This window comes from Nicotiana sylvestris, chromosome 10 (assembly GCF_000393655.2).
Source record: "Nicotiana sylvestris chromosome 10, ASM39365v2, whole genome shotgun sequence".
Taxonomy (NCBI): domain Eukaryota; kingdom Viridiplantae; phylum Streptophyta; class Magnoliopsida; order Solanales; family Solanaceae; genus Nicotiana; species Nicotiana sylvestris.
Window position 1 is genome coordinate 52,409,143 of NC_091066.1, and position 20,950 is coordinate 52,430,092.

The 20,950-nt window shown below is 37.5% G+C and overlaps 1 protein-coding gene across 1 annotated transcript; it reads left to right on the top strand.

Annotated features, from left to right (window-relative positions):
• The first annotated feature begins 3,866 nt into the window (after positions 1-3,866).
• On the top strand, positions 3,867-6,314 carry LOC138879331 (uncharacterized). The gene is made up of 4 exons (XM_070158939.1): positions 3,867-4,371; positions 4,476-4,588; positions 4,802-5,038; positions 5,853-6,314. Exons 1-4 carry the CDS (start codon positions 3,867-3,869, stop codon positions 6,312-6,314), a joined length of 1,317 nt encoding a protein of 438 aa, XP_070015040.1.
• Positions 6,315-20,950: the final 14,636 nt, after the last annotated feature.

A 20,950-nucleotide genomic window follows, 5' to 3' on the forward strand; every position in this document is an offset into this window, starting at 1 on the left:
AAGCAGACTTACCTTAAAACTTGAAAAGTTTAACAGTTTGAACTTGGATTTGGACAAACTTTCTTAAGGCTGAATGGACTTTAATCGAAGTGTTTCTCAGATGAGAAACACTTTGATTGAAGTCCATTAGACCTTAATCTCTTCGGTTGAACCGGTATGAACCAGTGACGAAGGACACAAAACCTTCAAACTTAGATCTGGGATTCAGGCTTCCCTGATCAGATTCGGACCAAACCAAGTATGGTTTGGTCACGAGGGGGGTCTGGGGAGTATCTGGTGTGAAGCTAGGGTTGAACCGTGTAGATCGAGTTTCGACTCGAACCTTCAAATGAAGATTCGAGAAGGTGGGGAGGGATTCGAACTACAGGGTTAATGGATTCATGCTCAGGATGGCAAGGGGGTTCTAGGGTGTTAAGGGGAAGGTCACCGGCGTCCATGCCGCCGGTTTTCATGGTGGAGGATACAGGGGCGGCTCTAGGGTTTGATGGGGATGAGGTTGAAGACGGGAGCTGGGGTATCTGATGGGGGGGCAGGGTAAGGTTATAGGCTTATATATGGAATAGGCGGCTGATCTCAGCCATCGGATTAACTGGAATCAATGGCTTGGATCTAAAGGCCTCGGGGAAACGATGTCGTTTCAACTAAAGGGGGTTTGGGTTGGTCCGGGTGGAAACGGGTCGGGTTCTGTTCGTGGGTATAGGAAATGTGATCTTGGCCGTTGATCAATCTGAGATCAACGGCCCAGATCAAACTGTATCCATACGACGTCGTTTGGACTCTCTCTGGGCATCATCTGGACTGGACCGGGCAGGCCTGGGTCTTGGGCTGTTTGTTTGGGCCAATTTTGTTAAAATTGGCCCAAATCCGGAAGAATAAAGGGACCCTTTCTTTTTTTTTTCTTTTTTTTTTATTTATTTCCTTTTTTTTATTTTAAAGCAAAACTAAGCCAAAAATCAAATTAAAATTAAATTTGCACTCAATACAATTATTCGCACACTAAAATATTTCAAACAAGTAAAGTTAAACAAAATAAAATCATGGACGAAGATGCCTACTCATGATTTTCTATTTAACGACTGGATTACGGTTTGAATTATGCAGGACACATATATTTTTTTGAATTTTATTTTTAATAAAGTAAATAAATAAAAATGGGCCGAAGTCACAAATAAATCAACAAGGTGCCGCACAGAAATTCAAAATTGTACAGCAGGGCCAATTATTATTTCTTATTTCTTTTTGGAGCGATTGTCGTGCGAAAAACAAAAATCACGTGCTCACACTTATTGTTGTTGATTGAAGGACCCTCAATTAACTGTTCCTATTTAGTATGTATTACTCGGGAGAGAGTACATATTTAGGTAGTTGTTGTACAACATCACTCCTAACGTATATGAGGGATCAATACGAATGGTTTAAAGGTGGGATTAGGGATAACGTAACCTTGGTGCGATCTAAGTGAGTTGTACTTAAGGCTAGCTAGCATAATTCGGGAGAATATGTCTAGTATATTATTGTAATTACTCGGGAGAGAGTTATGACAGTTAGAGTGCTCATGATCGATAGAGAAGACTTAGGCAAATTTATAGCAAACATAGCGGAAAGGATTCCAACAATATGGGAAATCAGAACCTTAGATTATTCTAATTTTCTTGTCTACAACCCGTTCGTAGTTAGTTCTTAATTATTGTATTTTCATTACATAATATTTAGTTAGTAAACACCCAATCTATTACTTAAATATTTCTGAGGATTGAATACGTGAATTTGTGTGAGTTCATAGCTGTGATTGATAGGTTAATTCCCTGTGGGATTCGACTCCGGACTTGTTAACCAGAATATATTTGCAACGACCATTTTGTCCTTTTTATAAGGCATAGTTGGGCCTGATCAAATTTTGGCATCATTGCCGGGGAATTAATGGTGTTATTAATTGCAGCTAAAAGAAGTGCTAAAATTCTTAGCATAGTCAATTTCTTCAATTTAAACCAAGTACATTGAAATTTTAACGTTTGTAGTCTTGGGTGTTACAGGTGAATGCCTAGAAACTCCTCAAGAACTGGTGAATTGTTCAAAGCATTATCAGATCCTGAGAAAGTTTTCAAGTCACTAAATCATGCAAACAAGAAAGGCAAATAGCAACAGAACAAATTGAACCAGACATGGATGACAGTAGAAAATCCAAACAATAGAAACAATGTGAATGGCCCGAGTGCCTCTTGTGCCAGAAGCAACATTGTATGACTGGGCACAACCCACCGCCGACAATCTAGCAACCGCAATTGCAATACCTCAGATACAAGCAGAATCATTTCAAATCACAAATAACATGCTACATTTGTTGTAGAACAAGAGACTGTTCTCAGGGTCATACGTTAAAGAACCTCAGCAACATGTGAAGAATTTCCTATCGATATGTGCCACGCAAAGGAACTATAATGTGACACCAAAAGCAATAAGGTTGTTGTTGTTTCCATTCTCAGTGACGGGAGTAGCTTAGACATGGCTTAGTTCACTCCCCATAAACTCCATCACTACTTGGGAGGAATTAGTCAAGCAATTTGTGAATAAATTCTACCCACCCAATAAGACTGCCCAACAAATTGATCAGATATTGAGCTTCAGACAGAAACCAACAAAGACATTACAAGAAATGTGGGAGAGGTTAAAGGGTATGCTGGTTAAGTGTCCACATCATGGAATTCCGGAGTAGATGTTGGGGTAGAGGTTTTACATTGGATTGGCAGATAGCTTGAAGGCCAATGTTGATGTTTCAGCAGGTGGAGCATTTTTGAGCCAAACATTCAGAGTAAGAAAGATCCTACTTGACAAGATGGCCCAAAACTCAAGATGGATGACAAGAGACTCTCCAATCACTCCTGTAGTTCACTCAGTGGCTTTAGACCCAACTAACTCCATATCTGAAAATATGGCCACTCTAGTGACAAGTGAGTATCCTCACCAAAAAGATTAATGAATCAGTCTAGAAGCAGCATGTACACATAGTTGATGCAACTAATGGGGGCTTATGTACATCATGCATTAATCAACCATATGTTTGCTCGTGGAGTGCAGATGGTGACAACCAGCAATATCAGGAAAATATGAACTATGTGGCCACATGTGGGGGACAGAAGCAAGGTGGTCAGAATTGGGGTCATCAGAATCAATAATATAGACCAGCTTAGCAGTAGTACAACAACAACAACAATCTTGGGGCTATGCGACCACAAGGTTAAGTGGTGCCTTACCAAAGGCAATAGGCTTACAACCAACAAAATCAGCAATAGGCTTATCAACAACCTTAACAACAACATATTGTGAGACACAATGATGGGTTTGCTAAACTTAAGGGGATGATGTAACAATTGATTGGGTCCACTGGAAAAATAACTAAAAGAGTAGACTCATATGAATCAGCGATAAACAATATTGAGATTCAATTAGGACAGATTTTGATGGCTTTAAATAATTGTCCCCAAGGGATGATACCTGTAGACACAAAAATTAATCAAAAGGAGCAGGGCCCGAAACAGCTTATGGCAGTGAGTCTATAAAATGGTAGGGACCTAGATCTGGAGTAAGAAATTTCTCGTGAAAGCCAAACTACTAAAACACTGGTGCTAATACCCATTGAGATAGATGATTCAACAGGGTTAATTGAGGGGATGGTACAAAATGCACAAGAGAACACCAACAAAGAAAAAGAGGTTGCAAGGGAAACTTATGTAGCACAGGAAACGACAGTAGAAGCAGTGCCTGAACAAGAAAAAAATCAAATCACAGGAAAGAAGTGACCTCCAACACCATTCCCACAGAGATTGACCAAATATCAAAAAGATGAGCAGTACGAGAAATTCTTGGAGATGTTGAAGCAAATTCAGGTAAATATTCCATTAATTGACGCTTTAAAGGAAATGCCTGGTTATGCAAAAATGATGAAGGACATGATGTCTCGTAAGTTCGACTTTCAATACTTGACCAAGGTTACACTGACTCAGACATGTAGTGCTATTGTGACGAGACCCATAGTTGAGAAGCTATCTGACCCAGGGAGTTTCACAATCCCATGCACAATAGGCAACTATGCGTTTGCTAAGGCACTATGTGACTTAGGGGTAAGCATAAACTTGATGCCCCTAGCTATCTACAAAAGGTTGGGCATTGGAAGAGCTAGACCCACGTCCATGTTACTACAGCTGGCTGACCGGACAATAAAGAGGCCCTCTGGTATTCTTGATGATGTATTAGTACAGGTTGGGAAGTTTGTGTTCCTAGCAGATTTTGTCATTCTTGATTGTCGGGTTGACGAGAAAATTCCCATAATTTTGGGAAGACCATTCTTGGCAACTGGGATAGCTCTAATTGACTGTGCAACTGGAGAGCTCAAAATGAGATTAAATGATGAAGAAATAACAATCAATGTGTAGAAATCTATGCGGGACCAAGTGAATTTGGTAATTGCTCTTTAATAGATGTTGTGGATATAATTTTGGAGGAGGAAGATGAGACATTTAACATTAAAGACCCTCTAGCAGCCTGTCTCATGAACTTAGATGAAGCCAATGTAGAAGACTTGGCAGAGTGGGTACTTGCTCTTGAATGATAAGATTTTTAGAAAAGGGAGCTCGAATTTGAGCCTTTACACTTAGAGAAAAGAAAAACTCCTCCAGCTAAGCCATCAATAGAAGAGCCGCCAAAGTTGGAACTGAAGCCACTACTACCTCATCTCAGGTATACCTTCTTAGGACCTAACTCAACTTTACCTATTATTATCTCATCTAGTTTGTTAGATGTGCAGGCAGAACAGTTTTTGCAGGTACTGACGGAGTGCAAGACTGCAATTGGTTGGACCATTGCAGACATTAAGGGTATCAGCCCGGCCTTCTATATGCATAAGATTTTGCTGGAAGATGGGCACAAACCTTCTAGAGAACATCACAGAAGGCTGAACCCTAACATGAAAGAAGTGGTGAAGAAAGAAGTGATTAAGTGGTTAGATGCAGGAATCATATTCCCCATCTCTAACAGCAATTGGGTCAGCCCAGTTCAGTGTGTGCAAAAAAGAGAGGTATGGCGATAGTGAAAAATGAGAATAACGAATTGATCTCTACACGAATAATCACAGGTTGGAGAATATGTATGCATTATATTAAGTTAAACTTGGCTACCCAGAAAGATCATTTACCTCTGCCATTCATTGTTCAAATGCTGGATCGATTGGCAGGGAGGTCCCATTTCTTCTTTCTAGATAGGTACTCAGGGTATAATCAGATCTCTATTGCCCTGTAGGATAGAGGGAAAACATCGTTCATCTGCCTTTATGGAATCTATGCTTTTTTGAGAATGCCATTTGGCCTATGAAATGTTCCTGCCACATTCCAAAGGTGCATAATGGCCATCTTCACGGATATGGTAGAGGAAATAATGGAGGTTTTCATGGATGACTTCTCAGTGGTGGGGAACTCATTCGATGATTGCCTTATGAACTTGAGAAGAGTATTGAAGAAGTGTATCGAGACGAATTTTGGTACTTAACTGGGAAAAGTGCCATTTTATGGTACAAGAAGGTATAGTGTTGGGGCACCTAGTGTCGAGTAAAGGCATTGAGGTAGATCGTGCAAAGGTTGATGTGATAGAAAAGCTTCCACCACCCACTTCCGTCAAAGCAATTAGAAGTTTCCTTGGGCATGCCAATTTCTATAGAAGATTTATAAAAGATTATTCCAAAATTGCTAACCCCTTGTTTAAATTGATTGAAAAAGATCACCCTTTTATGTTTTTTGATGACTGCAGGGTAGCATTTGAAGAAGAGACTGGTAACATCACCTATCATAGTTTCCCCTAACTAGGAGCAAGCATTTGAGCTGATGTGTGATACGAGTGACTATGCTGTGGGAGTAGTTCTTGGGCAGCGAAAAGACAAAGTCATGCATCCAATATACTACGCAAGTAGAACTCTGAGTAGTGCCCAGCTAAATTACACAATGAACGAGAAGGAGATGCTAGTAGTGGTGTTCGCATTCGACAAATTCAGGTCATACCTGATAGGCTCGAAGGTAATTGTTTCTACTGACCATGCTACTCTCAGGTACTTAATTGAGAAGAAAGAGTCAAAACCATGCTTGAATCGATGTGTGCTACTTCTGCAAGAATTTGACTTGGAAATCCACGACAAAACGGGAACGAATAACCAAGTAGCTGATCACTTGTCTAGGCTGGAAGGATCTGAGAAGAAGGTTGAGGTAGAAGAGATTCTAGAAACTTTCCTATATGAACAACTATTAGCCATGAGCCTTGAGGAAGTGCCATAGTATGCAGACATTGCAAACTACCTGGCGAGCGGTAATGTTTCTTATGACCTTTCCTCTATCCAAAAGAAAAAGTTCTTTCGTGATTGTCACATGTATTATTGGGATAAGCCTTATCTGTTCAGGATTTGTGTTGATAACATAATCCCGAAATGTATCCACGAGATAGACTAGTTTTCTATTTTGTAGGCACGTCATGCGTCACCATATGATGGGCATTTCGGGGGAGTAAGGACTACTACGAAAGTCTTGGAGTTGGGCTTCTACTGGCCAACATTGTTCAAAGATGCACATTTATGGATAAAGGGTTGTGATGAATGCCAACGAACCGGGAATATTTCCCGCCAACATGAGAAGCCTATGAACCCAATTCAGGAGGTAGAAGTGTTTGATGTATGGGGAAATTCAGGAGGTAGAAGTGTTTGATGTATGAGGACTTTCGTCAGCTCATATAGAAACAAGTACATACTCGTCGCCATGGAATATGTGTCTAAATGGGTAGAGGCTACAACGCTCCCTACAAATGATGCAAAGGGGGTAATTAGTTTTTTGAGAAAGAACGTATTCACCCGACTTGGCACTCCAAGGGCAATAATCAGTGACGAAGGCACTCACTTATGTAATCGAGCCTTTGCGAAGTTGTTAGAGAAGTATGATGTACGCCACAAGGTTGCCACCCAATATCATCCAAAAATGAGCGGGCAAGTGGATGTTTTGAATAGAGATATAAAGAGTGTGTTGACTAAGACTGTGAATGCTACTAGAACAGATTGGGCGAGAAAGTTAGATAATGCACTCTAGGCTTATCGAACCGCTTTCAAAACTCCAATCGGCATGTATCCATACAAGTTGGTGTTTGGGAAGGTGTGTCACTTACTGGTGGAGTTGGAGCATAGAGCTTTGTGGGCGTTGAAGTAGTTGAATCTCGATATTGAAGCTGCGGGAACAAGTAGATCATGGAGTTGCACGAGCTTGATGAGTTTCGATATCACGCTTTTGAGAGCACAAGATTATACAAGGAGAGAATGAATATGATACATGATAAAAATATTATTGAGCGGAGTTTTAAACCCGGAGATAGGGTATTGCTATACAATTCAAGACTGAGGTTGTTTTCGGGTAAATTAAAGTCAAGATGGTCAGGGGCGTTTCGTGTAGTTGAAATTTAAGGAGAAAAGACTAAAAGTGGGCCGAAAATCAAGATGATGAGCGCAATGCGCGTGATGATAGTTTTATTGCCCATCTCTACAAGATGATGGATTTACAACTGCGAATAGAGGGTCACCGGCCGCATATGAGGAGAGGACTGAATTGGAGCAGCGATACCCGCTCAATGCTCATGCCCAGTAGCTGGTTGGTGTAGGAGATGGATACTGACTCCCCGCTGATGAGGATGTCAACACACTGGAGCAATCTGAGGCTGAGCCACAACTATTAGATGGTGAGGGAGATGATGATGATGATGAGGAGGATGAACATGAAGAGTGGAAAGCATCAGAGGATGAAGACGCTATTTGATCAGGGAGTTTTCTTGCACCCTGCTCTTTTTATTTCTTGTTTTGTCAGATTGTGCATGCACTAAGGACAATGCATAATTTAAGTGTGGGGTGAGAACTTGTAGATATTAGTAGTTGTTAGATGTTTTTGTTGTTGTAGTACGTGTCATTTGCGTTAGATAATTGTGTTAGTTAATTGTTTTAAGAAGTTATTTTTATTTTTAGAATTTTTTTTGGTTAGTTGTTTTAGGCAGAAATTATTATAAAAAACATAAAATTGTTGGACTTTTCCCGATGATGGATCTCCTAGACAGTTTTTTTGAGGGAAGTAAGTCTAAAGAGAATACCAAAAAGTTTTTTTTTTAAGTAGTGTAGTAATTTTTCCTTGGTTTTTCTTTGGGCCGCGGTTCTTTTCCAAGGGGTTTTAGTTGAACCGAGTGTAGGTAGTTTTAATTTTTAGGAGTAGAAATCATGTGGCTATGCACTTAATCGCAGCAATATCTCTAAGCTTTGTGATGCTTTGAGAATAGTCAGTACTCTGGTTGTAACGCTTAGGCTCAATTGTTGACTCTAGGATAAATACCTTAAATCGTGGATTCTTAAATTTTCTTAACTGCTTTGACTGGAGTGTCATGATAAAAAATCAATCCTGAATGAGTTATGTGCCATGTCTGTGTGAGGTTTATATGTATTCTATGCATTGCATTTGATGTCTAGAACTTGCCCCGTGTGTGTGCAAAGCGAAATAGTAGTCTTGTTCAGTCTGAGAAGTGATATTGGAAGTTCTTTGTTAAGCCAGATATGTATAGAGTACCCACCTAAATGTTATATATCGTAGTTAACCCCTTTGAGCCTATAATCCTGTTTCTTTGGTAACCACATTACAAGCCGTACCCCTTTGTTTGAATCAACTATATATTTGAACCTTGTCACCTCTCATGAGCACTTGAATGATGATGAATTATGAAAAAATCAAAGTGTGGGGTGGTGGGTTGGCTTTTGAGTGGAACAAGTGAAATAAGGAGAAAGGTGCACCGTTTGAAAGAAAAACAAATGTTAATAAAAGCCATTTGGATTTAAAAAAAAGGGTGAATATATATATAGTGAGAGAGAGAGAGAGAGAGAGAGAGTAAGTAAGTGAATTGCGAATAAGGCTTGGTATTTGTGAGTCAATTCTTGAGGTGAGGATATCACACCTTTGTGCTTAAACTATTTTAAAGATTCTTGGTATACTGAGTTAAGGGAATTTTTTATAGGTTGTGTCCATGAGTGTAGTTTGATTGCTCAAGGACGAGAAATGTTTAAGTGTGGGGTATTGATGTGTGGCTATAATTCATGGTTTAACACATTATGTGTTGTGCATTTTACATGCATTAATGATAAATTACACTTTATTTGCATGTAATAGAGTCTATTTTATGTGTAGGTGAATTGGAGATGAAAGTAGAGCAAAAGGGATACTTAAACATTGAAAGTGCGCTCGAGAACAGTGAAAAATAGAGGCTAGGCAAAAGCCAGCTCAACCAGGCTTTAGCATAGCGAGGCCAGCCAAAGGCCAGGCTGAGGCTGGCGATGCCAGGCCTGGGGCCAGGTCTAGTATGAGTTTTGAAGATTTAAATTGTTTCCCGACTTGACTAGGATTTGACCTACACGTTTAGGTCTTGTCCTAAACATATAAATAGACCCAAAAATGCCACTTTGAAGGACTTTTTGCAACCGGAGGTAAGAATAGCTCGTGGAGAACTACTTGAGAGTTAGAATCATTGATTTCTACTATTACATCCCGCATTTTCGTATGTTAAAATTTCGTTGTAAGTTAATCGACGTAAGTTTGAAAATGAGATTATTTTGAGATTATAGGCATTATGCTATTTCCAACAAGTAATGAGTAAATTCGTGAAGGCGAGAGGGGAAGTAAGTCAAAGAAAATAAATTTTCGTCCAAGTTTGGCATGTCGGGATAAAAGATGGGCCGAGTGTTAATACTCGGTATTTGTGGACTAGTACCATATGAGGTACTATATGACCAAGATAGTAGAATGTATAAAGTGTATTAAAAATAAGTAGAATTTTAAGTAATTTGAGATTATTTTTAATTATGCGAGTAATTGTTTAATTACCAGATAGCGGGATATTACCTAATTAAATTAATTCACTGATTGATAAAATCAAAATAGCAAGTGGCAGCAAACTAATACACCAACCATATGACTCTTAGTTATAATTCATGATTAAGAGTCATTTTTGTATATGTGGCAACCTCATTTGCCTTCTAACATTTTGAGTGCAAATAAGATTCTTATAAAATTCTAGTAACGTAGTAGTATGACTTCTTACAAACTTGACTCCTAAGTAATGTTACTTCTTAATAACATGACTTCTTAGTAACATTTTAATACAAATCAGATTTTCAATACAAACCAAATTCTAGTAACGTGATTCTTCAACTAATCCAACGAGAATGGTTAAAGCTTTAGCAATGCAAAATGTTTTGATTCTAAGGGAGTATGGTGCAACCTTTTCCAAGAATATCATACGAATTTTCCCCTACTCTAGTATATTAAGGCTATCCTTCCTTTTTTTTGGCATGATCCAAATAATACAAATGAAACGAGCAAAATACACGACTTTCATAAATGACACTATTCATAAAAATACTAGGGGGTGTCTATATTCATGATTTCCCATGTGGATTATTATTATATCTTCTGTTCATGGGTCTTAGAAAAACACGTATTTGATAAAGTTCATCCGAAAGGCATATGATTTTTTTGGCATTCCAAGAAAATCTTATTAACATATTTTTATGCATTTCATGCATTTATACATGTACATTGACCCATGACTAGATGGTGTTATATAAGCGTATATATGTATATTATATTTATATGGGATATGGGAAAAGGTTACGGCGTTATACGTACCACCACCTGATTAACTGGTATACGTTGATGATTTTGCCCACAGTGACCGAAATGATATGACGGGATGCCCTCAGAGGAGTTATGATGTTATGAAACATGTACCTATGCACGACATGACATTCATATGCATATGCATGACACTATAATTATTTCATGATTTACAGAGTTACCCAGACTTATAGGTTGAGTTATTTACTCTATATTTCTTCCATGTTTGTTATGTACTTATTTATGTGCCTTACATATTCGTTACATCATTCGTACTGACGTCCCTTTTTCCTGGGGATGCTGCGTTTCATGCGCGCATGTCCCGATAGACAGGTCGAGAGCCCTCCAAGTAGGCTATCAGCTCAGCGGAAGATGTTGGTGTGCTCCATTTGCTTCGGAGTTGCTTGTTTGGTTAGTATTATTTAGACGTATAATGTTTGGTATGGCGGGACTCTGTCTCGGTCTTTATGAAAATTATGTATTCTTAGAGGCTTGTAGACATATGTCATGTACGTAAAAGATTGTATGGCCTTGTCGGCCTATGTTCAGTACACGAGTGTTTATTTTGGTCTTATAGGCCCGTACTTCATATGTATAAGTTTGTATTACCTCATGCTTTACTCCAATTTATTTACCTATGATATAATGATATGAAAGATACGTTACGTTGGTACTCAGTTGACTAAGGTATCGGTTGCCCATCGCGGCATATCGGTTTGGGTCGTAACAAAAGTGGTATCAGAGCAGTTCTATCCTAGGGAGTCTACAAGCCGCGTCTAGTAGTGTCTTGTTTATAGGTGTGTCGTGCACCATACTTATAAGCATGAGGCTACGAGTCATTTAGGAGTGACACTCTTTCTTATTACTTTAGATCTTGTGGTACAGCTCAGTTGTAAGAACTAAATTTTCTAAACTCTATTTTATTCGTAATACGACGATGCCTACATTTAGAAAACTGGTTGGTAAGGGATTGAATGCGGTTGCGAAAGAGTTGAGTCAGAAGAACTCGGTGATCTTCTAGGAAAGGAGCCTTAAGGCAATAATATCTATCCACCTTTATGGTGAAAGACAATGAGAGATTCAGAAGATAAATACAAGTTTCAACAAGTAAAGAAAGCAAGGTAATAGAGGGGTACGAGGTACCCTGCTAATGAAGATTATCCTTACTTACCATTCAGGAAGAGAGATATAAGCATTTTGAGTTACCTTCAATAGTAATAGAGATATGCACAATTGGCCACACCGATCTAAGTTATGCTCTATGGGAGCTAACAAATATGGTTTAAGAAAATGACATAATATCACAATCCGGCTGGGGTTAGAGTGACCCAAAATGGTGGATGAATTATTTGCGCCAAAGGATATTGCAAATGTGCTAATAGATCTCCCTGTAAGGCATCCAGATGGTGCACTCTAAAATAGTACAACTAGATATGAGTACTACAAATATAGGCACTAAAAGCCTGGAAAGGATAAATATTTTCTTAGTGTGACTCTCGTCCCTAGTAGAGCGAGGACGTTGAGAAACCCGAAGAGCCGATGAATGAAGCAAGGGGATCTAAAAGTAAACGAATGTCTTGTTGAAGTTTTCACAAGAAAGGAATAGGCAAAAATATTAGCAGAGTAATGAGAAGAGAGATAAGGAAGAATTATGAGCAAGATGTGATACATGGATGACAACGATGGAAAAATAAAATGAAATGACAGTATTACATAGTCGATAATCGAGGGAAGGAAAGAAAATGAGAGGTGCCAGGCCTGGAGACAACAAAAGAGTATAGGCCATGCAGTCACATCCTCATTTCGAGAAATAAGTTCGCAACTCTAATGTGATTAACATAAGGAAAAGTTAGACCCTAGTGTAATAGAAATCAGTATAGGTTGGTGAACAAGATAAACTAAACATAAACTGGGAACTGAGTGATTTGACAATAGTCAGCATCATGAGAATTTCAGATTGCATTCCGGCAATAATAGAATGGACAACAGAAGCAGATCCATGAATTCAGAGAATGGTCATTCAGGGAGACGTTTCCCTAAAGCAAGCAATACGAGCAAAGTTAAGCTTAAAGGACTATAGGTGCCAGTTACACTAAGTGTCACCATCGCGAATGAGGAATTTGGTTATCCTTGGCACAGAAGGATTACCGCAAGGCGAGTAAGGGTCATTGATGATGTGAAAGGATGCCAAAGATGAAGAGGAAAAACATCTATAGGCAGGTCGTCATAGCTCCAAGTCTTAGTACTCTCCTAAAGGGGGGAATATGGAATGATAGAGGAAGAACACGATTAAAAAAATGAGAAATGTGTGAGAGTGCACTTATCCAAATGTTACAGATATGTTATGATTCCAAAACGTTATGTAAGCACGACGTCAGAAAAAGGAAGTAAGGATTCCTGCCGGGATGTTATTGATAGAAAAGGAGCAAGTACGTGAGGTAAGTTAAGACAAGGAAATAACAAAAGAAATATTATACGGAATATGGATATGAGAATGGGCCGACGAGTAGTTAGTAGTTGATTTAGGAAGAGCCTAGTCATGACTAGACAAGAAGTTACAGATAAATTAGCAGATCATACAAGATAAATGTAGTAAACCCCAACATGGAGAATTCAACCTCGCAGTAATGTCATTATAATACTTGAGATATATTCAAATAGGAGTTGGGGTAGTTAAAGGTACCGTATGAGTGTTACGGGGATAAAAGAAAGTGCCACTAGGAAGGCAGTCAAAATATCAGTTCAGAAGCAACCTTACAAGCATAAGGGCACGGAGGTAAGCAACTATAGATGATTATAGGCAAGGAAGGACATCAAAAAGGTCCGTAATAAGCTCGCAGCTTTACGAGAGTCAAGGGTTCTCCCTAAGTACTACAACGAAAGACTAGCTGAGGAAATAAGGAAACAGGCTGCAATCTAAGCACAACGACCTAAAGAGGAAATGGTCATGTAACAACAATCTCACAATAATATTGTAAGCACTCAAAAGGAAAGGGGAACCTACCGTGGCTAATGAATGAGAAGTAAAATTAAAAGTAATATTCGAGATCGTATGAGTTATATGAAAACTTTGGCATGTGTGGGCACTAAAATAAGCTAAATATGGACGCAACAAGGGGGCAGAAAGACCAGAAAAAGTAATAGCTTACGTTGAACGAAAAATATTATTCGATCAATGATCTAGTGTTGGTCACGTTATGAACACACTTAAAGGTTTAGAGTTTTATACATGCAGCATATATAGTCGTAGAATATTTTGGTATACGTTAAAAGAAAAAATTGAGCTCAGGTCATAAATGAAGGATTAACTTGTTAAAGGATCATATCATGCATATTCCTCAGCGCCCATGAACGGCTAAACAGAATAACCAATACCATGAACCCAAGAGCGGGAGATAATCTAAGCCAACATAAAGGCCGATTAGAAGAAGGAGGAAACTAAAGAGTTACATCAATGAAGTAAATCAGGAATTCGATTATTGGACCCAGAAATTATAGAAATCGTGATTGAGAATATTGTAGAATTTCTATTAATATTTGAGTTTCAAGAGACATAGCACATCAACTATATTCTATAACGGCTCTACGATAAAGCCAGTTCGAAAAATACCAGCCTCATAAGAATTAGTATGGAGCTCCCACCGGATTGTATAGGCACCAGAGGTGCAAGTATTATAATAGAGCTTCAAATAATGGATGTGATTTATACCTATGTGGAAAGGAGGTCATGAAAGAGATAGAAGATACGATGCAAGATTTTAAGGTAAGAAAGGGAAAGAGGAACAACATACGAGATACTCAAAGGCAGAAGGTCATGAATAGTCCATACTACAATAAAAGGCTAGAAGCACGGGGATTTAATATCTAGGAATGATAGTAGCGTCGTCAATGGAACACTTCCAAACCTATGGTTTCTAAGTACCGAAAGGTCTAATTAGAGAGTAAAAGAAGATTTAGAGATGATGTGATGCCTCGATGTTCCAGAAAAGCATAAGGAAGTCGATCACAAGCTAAAGTATGATTGAACGACAAGGTTTTAGAAAGATAGGAGTAAGGATAAGAAAAGGTCAAGTGAGAAGGTGATGAAAATGAATAAGTCCTTAGGACTAAGCCCGTGAAAACAAAAGAGCTGATGGTTCCTATAAGTTATAGAAAACTCAATTTAGCCTGAATAAACTCAAAAGAGTCTAAGACTAGTAGCATTTAGAAGAGATGGGATGCTGCCCTAGTAGCAGAATGAGGGTGTAACTATGTTAAATAAAGTATGACGTTTGGGCCTTCATTTGAGTAATGATTTGAAGAAGAAAAAAAGGGAAAGAGGATTTCATGAATTATAAGGGACTAAAATACCCATATAAAGGTGAGTCATATTGGGATGCTATAAAGTACCGTTATGAAAGTATAGTATCACCCCTAGGTGGATCAATCTAATTACTCCAGATGCCCCAATGAGACGCGAGCCCTAGCGGCGATGTTACATAAGAGATCAAGTTGTCAGTGGTAAATGATGGATTAACATTAAGGTGAATCAACAATAGATGAATAAAAGTTCAACAATATGAGATGAGATTAGGCCATCAGTCTTAAGGATAAGCAACGAGAGTAACCTGGAGTTGGTTGCAGACCTCTATAATGATAAATCAAAGTAAGAGTTATGGCATAGTATGACCTATGTAGATGCAGTAAAGTCATACGAATGGATAACCAGGTCTATAAAATAAGATATAGCAATATTTGCAAATTCTACAAAGTACCGGGCAAAGAACTTCAGTATACCTATAGATGCCCAGAAAGACATCTTATTAAGCCTTGTATATGTTTACAAAGTAAGGCCTAGAGATGGATAAAAACTGAAGGAAAAAGGAGAGAAGAGTCGCATAGGCGCACTTATAAGGTCAGTATCGTACAGGCTGCATAATAGAAGGTAACAACAATTACGAGATTGAAAAGATCCTAACCACAAGTCGTGATATGAGGAAGATGACTAAATGGAGAAATTCCCTGGCATTGGGACTTATCACAGAATAGTTGCCTAGATGACAAGAGGAGCCCTAAAGTATTCGTAAGAGCTATGGGTTATGAGAATGATAAGTGTATCCGTCAACATTCAAAGACGGATGTTCCAAAGAGGGGAATGATATTACATCCCGCATTTTCGTATGTTAAAGTTTTCTCGTAAGTTAATCGACATAAGTTCGGGAATGGAATTATTTTGAGATTATAGGCATTATGCTATTTCTAACAAGTAATGAGTAAATTCGTGAAGGCGAGAGGGGAAGCAAGTCAAAGAAAATAAATTTTCGTCCAAGTTTGACATGTCGGATAAAATGCGGGCCGAGTGTTAATACACAGTATTTATGGACTAGTACCATACAAGGTACTATATGACCAAGATAGTAGAATGTATAAAGTATATTATAAATAAGTAGAATTTTAAGTAATTTGAGACAACTCTTAATTATGCGGGTAATTGGTTAATTATCGGGTAGCAGGATATTACCTAATTAAATTAGTTCACTAATGGATAAGATCAAAATAGCAAGTGCCAACAAACTAATACACCAACCATATGACTCTTAGTCATAATTCATATGACTAAGAGTAATTTTTTTATAGGTGCCAACCTCATTTGCCTTCTAACATTTTGAGTGCAAATAAGATTCCTATAAAATTCTAGTAACCTAGTAGTATGACTTATTAAAAACTTGACTCCTTAGTAATGTTACTTCTTACAAACCTTACTTCTTAATAATGTGACTTCTTAGTAACATTTTAATACAAATAAGATTTTCAATACAAACCGAATTCTAGTAACGTGATTCTTCAACCAATCCAACGAGAATTGGCAAAGCTTTAGCAACATAAAATATTACAATTCTAAGGGAGTACGGTGCAATTTTTTCCAAGAATATCATACAAATTTCCCCTACTCCAGGTATGTTAAGGATATCCCTCCTTTCGTTTTGGCATGATCCAAATAATACAAATGAAACGAGCAAAATACACGACTTTCATAAATGACTCTATTTATAGAAATACTAGGGGTGTCTATATTCTTGATTCCCTATGTGGATTATTATTATATCTTCTGATCACGGGTCTTAGAAAATTACGTATTTGATAAAGTTCATCTGAAAGGCATATGGATTTTTATCGCATTCCAAGAAAATCTTATTAACGTATTTTATGCATTTCATGCATTTATACATGTACATTGACCCACGACTAGATGGAGTTATATAAGCGTATATATGTATATTATATTTATATGGTATATGGGAAAAGGTTACGGCGTTATATACGCACCACCACCTGATCAGCTGGTATACATCGATGATTTTGCTCATAGTGGCCGAGATGATATGATGGGATGCCCTCAGAGGCCTGATGATATTATGAAACATGTACCTATGCACGACATGACATTCATATGCATATGCATGACACTATAATTATTTCATGATTTACAGAGTTATCCAGACTTATAGGTTGAGTCATTTACTCTATATTTCTTCCATGTCTGTTATGTACTTATTTATGTGTCTTACATACTCGGTACATCATTCGTACTGACCTCCATTTTGCCTGGAGACGCTGTATTTCATGCCCGCAAGTCCCGATAGACAGGTCGAGAGCCCTCCAAGTAGACTATCAGCTCAGCGGAAAATGTTGGTGCGCTCCATTTGCTTCGGAGTTGCTTGTTTGGTTAGTATGATTTTGACGTATAATGTCTGGTATGGCGGGACTCTGTCTCGATCTTTATAAAAATGATGTATTTTTAGAGGCTTGTAGACATATGTCATGTACATAAAAGATTGTATGTCCTTGTCAGCCTATGTTCAGTACACGAGTGGTTATTTTGATCTTATAGGCCCGTACTTCATATGTATAAGTTTGTATTCCCTCATGCTTTACTCCAGTTTATTTATCTATGATAGAATGATATGAAAGATACTTTACGTTGGTATTCAGTTGACTAAGGTACCGGGTGCCCGTCGCGGCCTATCGATTTGGGTCGTGACATCTACATCCCTTTATCATTACTTTGTAATTTAATTATATAAATTACTTTGGATATTGTTAATATGAGTATGAGTAGCTAAACGCTTAATCTAGGGTTTTGATGGAACCTATTGAGGATGAATTTTTTGTTACGTTAATTTAGATTTGCTATAGTATTCTCTCTATTTGTTCAACTATATGCTTATTGTTGTTGATTGAAGGGCCCTTAATTAACTATTTCTATTTAGTATGTATTACTCTGGAGAGAGTGCATATGTAGGTAGTTGTTGAAAAACGTCACTCCTAACGTATATGAGGGATCAATACAAAGGGTTTAAAGGTGGGATTAGGGATAACGAAACCTTGGTGCAATCTAAATGAGCTGTACTTAAGGCTAGCTAGCGTAATTCGGGAGAATATATCTAGTATATTATTGTAATTAGTCGGGAGAGAATTAAGACAGTCAGAGTGCTCATGATCGATAGAGAAGACTTAGGCAAATTTATAGGAAACGTAGCGGAAAGGATTCCGACAATAGGGAAAATCAGAACCTTAGATCATTCCAATTCTTGTCTACAACCTGTTCATAGTTTGTTCTTAGTTATTGCATTTTCATTACGTAATATTTAGTTAGTAAACATCCAACCTATTACTTAAATATTTTTGAAGATTGAATATGTGAATTTGTGTGAGTTCAATAGCTGTGATTGATAGGTTAATTCCTTGTGAGATTCGACTCCGGACTTGTTAACCGGAATATATTTGCAACGATCGCTTTGTCCTTTTTATAAGGCATAATTGAGTGTGATCAATTAATAACAAAAATCTAGTGTTGTTTATTTTTCTGTTAACTTAGTTTTAGGAGAACAAAGTTTAATACGGTAAAATTACTAGGAAAGACGAATAATTTTCTTTTTCTCTTTGCCATCTTATTCTAATTTGTTTCTATTTTATTTTCTTTTTACATTACATTAACAATAAATAGAGTGAGAAAGTTTTTAAAGATACTTGATAATAATATAATATGGAGAGAGAGAATGAAGATTTAGTTTCACAAACCTCGTGCATTGTTCTCCATAGAAGCTAGTTGTCATGGATGTAGATGCAATGAATAGCTAATAAAATCAGGTTACTTAAGCCATAATTATTTTGAGATGCTTACTTATTAAGCCATTAATTTGATATGCAAATAGACAAAGACCAATCTCCACGTTTCACCATATGTTTTAATTTGTCATGCGTATATAGTAAAGATGTTTTATTTTCCAAGTAAGACATTTTATAATGATACTCCATCCATTCGTTCACTTTTATGTACCCAGAAAATATATTTTTATTTTTACTTGTTCCTTTTAGTAAATAAAAAAATAATAATTTTTTTATTTACCTTTATTATTAACCACTTATTCCCCAAAATATTGTTATTATTGTGGGTATTATTAAATAAAGACTTTTTAAAATGTTGTTATTATTATGGATGTTATGATAAAATATATACTTCATTTATTATTTTTTAAGGAGACTGCTACAAGTTGCCTGCTTAGCTCAATTGGTAGAGCGCAAAGCTCTTAATCTTTCCATTGTGGGTTCGACCTAGGGCTGCTTATCGGGCGGATTGAGCGGTTATTTACTCTTAATGGTTTGACTTATCAGTTATCGACTTTTAAATGTATTAATCGGCTAGTCACCCGATAAGATATCGGGCGGATTGGTATCGGTTTAGCTCTTATCGGACGGTTATCGAGCGGTTTATCGGCCTAATTCAATCTATATTGCATGCATTACAGAGGGCGTACTATCACAACAAATATACTGAGTGTAAAGGTTTACACGTTCCACAAGCAGCTGAATTGTGTGAAGACATACGCTCTCTTCTAATAGCTCCAAGTTAGCCTGATGGACAACTACATGAGTCTCTTTCCTCTTTCACATGGTGAATTTGAACTCATTACATATTGAGAAATTTGAACCAAGGTTGTTGATTATTACTATAGTTTTATGGTCCACTTTAACGGCAACATTTATTTTCTACCGGAAGGTAAAATTACCATGTTAATAACCGATTTCACTTTTAATTTGGAGGTGATGCTGCCTTTTCTTCCTGCTACTATTATGTATTATCTGCTTGTGAATGAAAAGGCACCAGATTAGTGATGACACGTGTTTGATGATGGTAAGTTAACCGAAACGTAAGGTCAATGGTAACGCATGACCGATTATGATACTGGTGGCGTTTGGATTGGATGCGGAACATAGAGATATGATATCATCGGTGGCGTTTGGATTGGATTTTATAAATATATATATTTTTAGTGGGTTAACGGATTATCCGTTAAGAAAATTGAATAATTCGCCCCCAAATCGATAAGTCGTTAATGAAAAAATTTCAATCCGTTCCCCGTCCGTTAAACCGTTAACCCGATACCAATAAGTCATTAAGCTTCGATTTCGATTCGATTTTGAACACCCCTAGTTCGACCCCTACGGTGGGCGTTATAAGTTGTGTGTCTTAGGGAGATTGTAAAGTTATTGAACAAGTAGAAGTGAACAAAAATTAAAGAAGCTTCACGTAGGAATTTCAACATAAAAGAATTTGAATAGTGAAAAATTACAAACACTCGAAATCATAACGTTATCGTAATAGTTTTTGGAGAACTGCATAAGAAATGTACATGTTTTAGTTTTGCTGCAAATGATAAAATAAACTTTGAGTTGTATTAATGAATTTCTAAAAATCTTTGCATTTTGATTTTTAACCCACAACTCTAGTTCTTTTCAAGATATTTTTAACATAAGTTTTCAGACATACAATAACAAAGGTGTATTAGTGAAAAATAGACTCGTCACGTGGGTCTATTAAATAGTGACACGTATTAGTAAAGTTTGGAGAAATATGAAGAATGACATGTAAAGATGATATGTGAAATACCCCCGAGACCGAACATACTCGTACCGTGCCTGTTTGCCTCGGAACTGATCATCATAAAATAGCCCGGATCAGGTGCAGGAGAATATCTCATAAATACAAATGAGGAAGGAATCAATTAATCCCGGATTATATGAGATTTACCATCATTACACCATCAGTTACAAATCAATTATGTAACGTACAATAAATGCAATAAATGATTGCAACGGTCAGAACAAGGCAATCAATTACAAGATTGACTCAACAGGTACATGATTGACTCAACAGGCACGGGATTGACTCATCAATTATGGAATTAACT

Coding starts and splice junctions, on each gene's coding strand:
- LOC138879331 (XM_070158939.1), top strand. CDS start 3,867: ATGTTGAAGCAAATTCAGGTAAATATTCCATTAATTGACGCTTTAAAG. Junction 4,372..4,475: donor TGGGATAGCTCTAATTGACT/GTGCAACTGGAG, acceptor GCTCTTTAATAG/ATGTTGTGGATATAATTTTG. Junction 5,039..5,852: donor CCATCTCTAACAGCAATTGG/GTCAGCCCAGTT, acceptor TCCCCTAACTAG/GAGCAAGCATTTGAGCTGAT.